A 4,714-nucleotide genomic window follows, 5' to 3' on the forward strand; every position below is an offset into this window, starting at 1 on the left:
TGGAGCTGATGCATCAGGTGGGATAGGATTAGAATTAGTGGGTGAATCTAGAAAAGAAATAGAAGACGGAGGATACGACAAAGTAGTAGGTGAAGGAATAGAAGGTGAGGGAGGACTAGAATGGATGTTTGAGTAGGATGGATCATTACGTGGTAAAATGAGAGTCGAAGGAGCTATTGTCAAAGTTTGTGAAGTTGATGAAAAAGGAAAATCATCTTCACAAAATTTAATATCACAACTGATAAAGAATTTTTTAGATTGTATGTCATACAACTTGTAACTTTTGTGACCACAAGGATATTCTATGAAAATACAAGGAATTGCCCGAGGTTCAAACACAAGGAATTATAGCTTTTTTATTCCTAGTAAGTTACCCCGATATAGGCTCTCATTGCTTCTTTATTTCTAGTAAGTTACCACGAGCTTTTCTTAGGGCCTAGGAATTTCTTCCCTGCCATAGCCTATTTGCGAAGTTCCCTGACCCCTATCAAGGTGGGTGTGGCTTGTGCATAGTAGTGCCTCCTCATGTGGTCTACTCATGTAGTCCCCTATCCCCTCTTAAGGAGGTTGACATCTACACATAGTAGCCATCCCTCATACAACCTACTCATATAATACCTCGTTCCCTATCAAGGTGGGTTTGTGGTGCAACCTTGACTCATTTCTACACTCAATAGAAGTCCTTACCTTGAGCTAACTACATGTATAGTCCTTAGTCTTTCTCCGAGACTGGTTTAACGGGATCGAAACGTCAGCCTTGTCTCAATCCTACACTAAATAGTAACTCAAGTGGCTTCAGGGTTTTGTTAAGCTTTCTTAAGCAAATTTAGATGTCGTGGCGGTTTACTGGATTTTTAGGGGTATTTAGGCAGTTTAAATGCCATATCTCTTTTTTGGGACATTCGGGGTTAGCTCATTGGCTAAACCATTCTCTAGGTGCACACGAGTTGAAACATTTGATCGCTCACGTTTCTGGGGTGTAAAGTCTATTGGAAACATACTGACCTGGGTCAACATGTAAATTGCAGTAGCTGTAGCGCCCTAATCTTAACTGAGTTCTCTCATGCATGCTTTGTTAGGGAGATATTCCTATCGATCACCTAAGCACGTAATCCATAATTTAAACTTCCGCTTAGTCATTTCTCGGTGCTGTGGAGGTCTATTAGATTCCTAGGGTGGCTAGGTTATTTAATGCGAATTTCTAGCTCCAGACTGCACTGTTTTGACTTCTCGAGTCTTTCTGCTCTAACCATCACTCATGATCCTAAGGTGCTCAGTCTATTGGAGGTGTCCTAATCATCGCTCATGATCCTAAGGTGCTCAACCTAACTCTGAGACCCTAGCTTTATGTAGAAAAACATGCTCTGCGAACACACAATCAAACATGTGAGTTAACACATTGTATCATGCACACACGCAAGCAAACAAGCTCAATGGGGAGATAGCATCTATCAATCACCCGGAGCATAGACCACAATGACCCATCCTCCTTTCTAAAACAGCAGAAAAACATATAAAACAACATTCATCAACAATCTCATCATAGGGGCATTTTGGTAATTTATTACATAATGCGTAACATACTCATTCATATTGTCAAACTCGTATTCTAGTCATGCATATTCTCTTTCTATCTGTGCATAATACATAAGATAGCATGCTTCTCAAATATCTCAACTTAGGGGCAGAACGATAATTTTACCATAACTTACATAGAGTGCATACTCATCTAAAAATGCCTTTATGAAGTCTTTAACATGCATTTTCTAACAACCTAAGGTAAGAAATACTCGTATGCTAGAACGTCTTAGTGATCAGTACAAGTATTACTTGCTAAAGTTCATGTGTTTACTTACATATATGACGCGTGTCTTCCCGAGCTAGCTTTTTTACATGTTAGAAACTACAAAAATTTTGATTTTTTTTAGTAGGTCTTAATTCAACAAAACTATGGTTAATACTATAATTGGAGCGAAAAATTGAAAATAAACAGGCCAAAGAGCTTACACGCGCTTCACACACCACCCACGCATAGATCTCACATGTGTCTGCCTCGTGTCATGGTCATGCTTGTCCAAGACGTGTTGCTTGTGGCCGCATGTCAGATATCCCAGTCATGCTTGTCCAAGACGTGTTATTCATGGCCACATGCCCATTCCCAACCTCTTTTACTTGCTTTCATGTTAGATAGACATTTACCATATTTGTTGTGTCAATATAGTGGTGTGTGACTGGTCACCAAAATCATGTTTACACCCGATAGAGCTAAAATGCTCTAAAATATACTATTAGGGGATATGATTCGTTGTCAATTTTTCATACCTGGAATATATGTTATCAAAACCGTTGTTATTTATTCGTATTTAACCTATAACATTTTCTTTCTTTAAAATATGTTTGTAGAAGGAATATAAGTAGCTATTGTTATTCTTTGGACATTATTATTTTAATGAGCTTACCCTTGGTGAGGAATACGCCTAGTGTACATAATGTGAGATAAGCGTGGTTTTGCATGCAGATGCAATGGCTTTGGGAGGGAGAGTTCATCCACTTCGGAGAAGTCTATCTTTGTGATTTCTCGCAGTAAGCTCCATGAAAAGCCTTGTAGAAGTCTTGCAAATAGCATCATGGTAATGTTGGTGCCTAGTGAGCTACCAGGGCACCCTCTTCTCCCTCTACTAAAGCTCATGAATCGCAGGTCGGGTTCTAATAATCCCAATTCCGTTGTCCTATCATTCATGTGACGCTCTGGATTAAACTTCATTGGATCTTCCCAAACCCTTGGGTTTCGGCCAAGACCTATACGGCTAAGCAACACTTCACTGCCTTTTGGGATGAAGTAACCAGCTACTATGATATCAGAGTTTGAGACATGAGGAATATTGAAAGGCGAAAATGGATGAAGTCGAAATGATTCTCTAATACAAGCGGTGAGGTACTTGAGATTTGGGATATCATATTCTTCAACTAACCTTTCTCTTCCAACTACTTTGTCCAATTCTTCAATAGCTTTTTTGAGAATTTTTGGTTGGTTTAGTAACTCCGCCATTGCCCATTCCACTGCATTTGAAGGATTATCTATCGTTGCAATTTGTAACTCCTATTATTGGAAACACTTCAGTGTCAGTATTAAAAATATGATTGATTTCATCAACATTAGATTAAACTAGTTCAAGTTTGTGTCTAAAATGTGCATAAATTTAAATTTTATGTCTAATGAGAATATTTATAATCATCAAACAAATTACAAATGATATGGAAACAACCCTCCATAGAATGAGTAATAAATGGATATAAGATATTTGACTCACATACTAGGCTATATTGAAAGGCAAATATTTAGATATTGGGCTAAAGGGTCAAATATATACCTATTAGTAAACAATAATGGAAGGCTAAATATCTTCAAGCATACAAGATATTTGCTTCTAATAAAGAGTCAAATATGATATATATGATAAATTATAATTCGTCCTGAAATTTAATGTTTGAGAACATTACTTACCGTGATTTGAGCCTTAATCTCTGCGACAGATAGCAATGGTTTTGCATTTTCATCTTTGAGTGAAATAAGGATATCAAGAATGTCGTCCTTCACCTCTTCCAATTTTTCATCTTCCCATTTTTGAACTCTCTTGTCTATAATGGGTTCATCATACTTTTGAACGACATTCAAAGCATTCTTCATAACTTTCTGATGTCCATCTAAATCAAATGGCTTCAACCAAGGCAAGAAATCCGATATAGAAAATGCATTAACATGCCTAAGAATTGTCAACAATGCTTGATTATGCTCTTCTTCTTCAAAAGTTGGACCTCCATCTTCTCTCCCTTTGCCATAGTATCTTTGATTGAATAGCATTCTTCTAATTATGTTACCACAATAATGTTGTGTTATGCTTCTAACATTAACCACCGCTCCACCTCTATTACTTGTTTGGCTGAAAATATAGCGTAAAAGATTATCAGCTTCAGTGTCTCTATGGCCAAGCATTCGATGGAGAGTTGATGGATTGAGTATTTCTAATGCAAGAATTCTTCTCATTTTCTTCCATTGTTCTCCCAAGGGTGAAAAGGCGGCGGTAAGAAATCGATGGCTTAAGATATCGACCGTGTTCGAAATGGAGGAACGTGATGCGAAGATAGAATCATATGTTTTAAGAAATTCAAGAGCGAGCTGTGGAGAAGCCACAGAGGTAAGTACTTCCAAGACGTATGCATGCAATTTCAGTGTTGAATTGCTTCATTACTGCATGGATCCATTTGTAGGTTGGCAAGTTGGTGGCCAACATTGTTGGGAGGCAGCCCACGAGAGGCCATGGCTTAGGGCCTGGTGGGATCTCAGCTGCTTCCCCATTTGAATGCTTTGTTTTGCGGTAATAACAATGAGAAAACATAACAAAAATGAAAGGCATACATAGAAGCACTAAGAAGACATCCATGGCTCTCTTTCTCTTGCTGCTCTCTTGGGTGGATGAGTGTATCCAATTTATAGGGAAATCGCACTTAAAGGACACATAAGGAAGTCATATTTTTACTAGAAATGGTAATTCTATAGCTCTTAAAACCTTGTTGTTCTTGTTTTATAAATGTATTATTTATTTATTTTTTGTTGGTAAGATGGGACCATATATAAACTTAAATAAGGGGCCACAACCAAAATTAGAGGAAAAAAATAGAACACAATTTTTTTTTTTTTTTTTTTTTTTTCCAT

General features: G+C 37.6%; 1 protein-coding gene across 1 annotated transcript; it reads right to left on the reverse strand.

Annotated features, from left to right (window-relative positions):
- Positions 1-2,450: 2,450 nt before the first annotated feature.
- LOC111461430 (isoleucine N-monooxygenase 1-like) lies at positions 2,451-4,397 on the reverse strand. Its single transcript, XM_023104943.1, is given in 3 exon segments — positions 2,451-3,100; positions 3,506-4,193; positions 4,195-4,397. Coding segments are annotated over 3 exon segments (1,536 nt in total). The 3' UTR covers positions 2,451-2,455.
- Between the last annotated feature and the right edge of the window lie 317 nt (positions 4,398-4,714).

This window comes from Cucurbita moschata, unplaced genomic scaffold, assembly GCF_002738365.1.
Source record: "Cucurbita moschata cultivar Rifu unplaced genomic scaffold, Cmos_1.0 Cmo_Scf00025, whole genome shotgun sequence".
NCBI classification, from domain to species: Eukaryota; Viridiplantae; Streptophyta; class Magnoliopsida; order Cucurbitales; family Cucurbitaceae; genus Cucurbita; species Cucurbita moschata.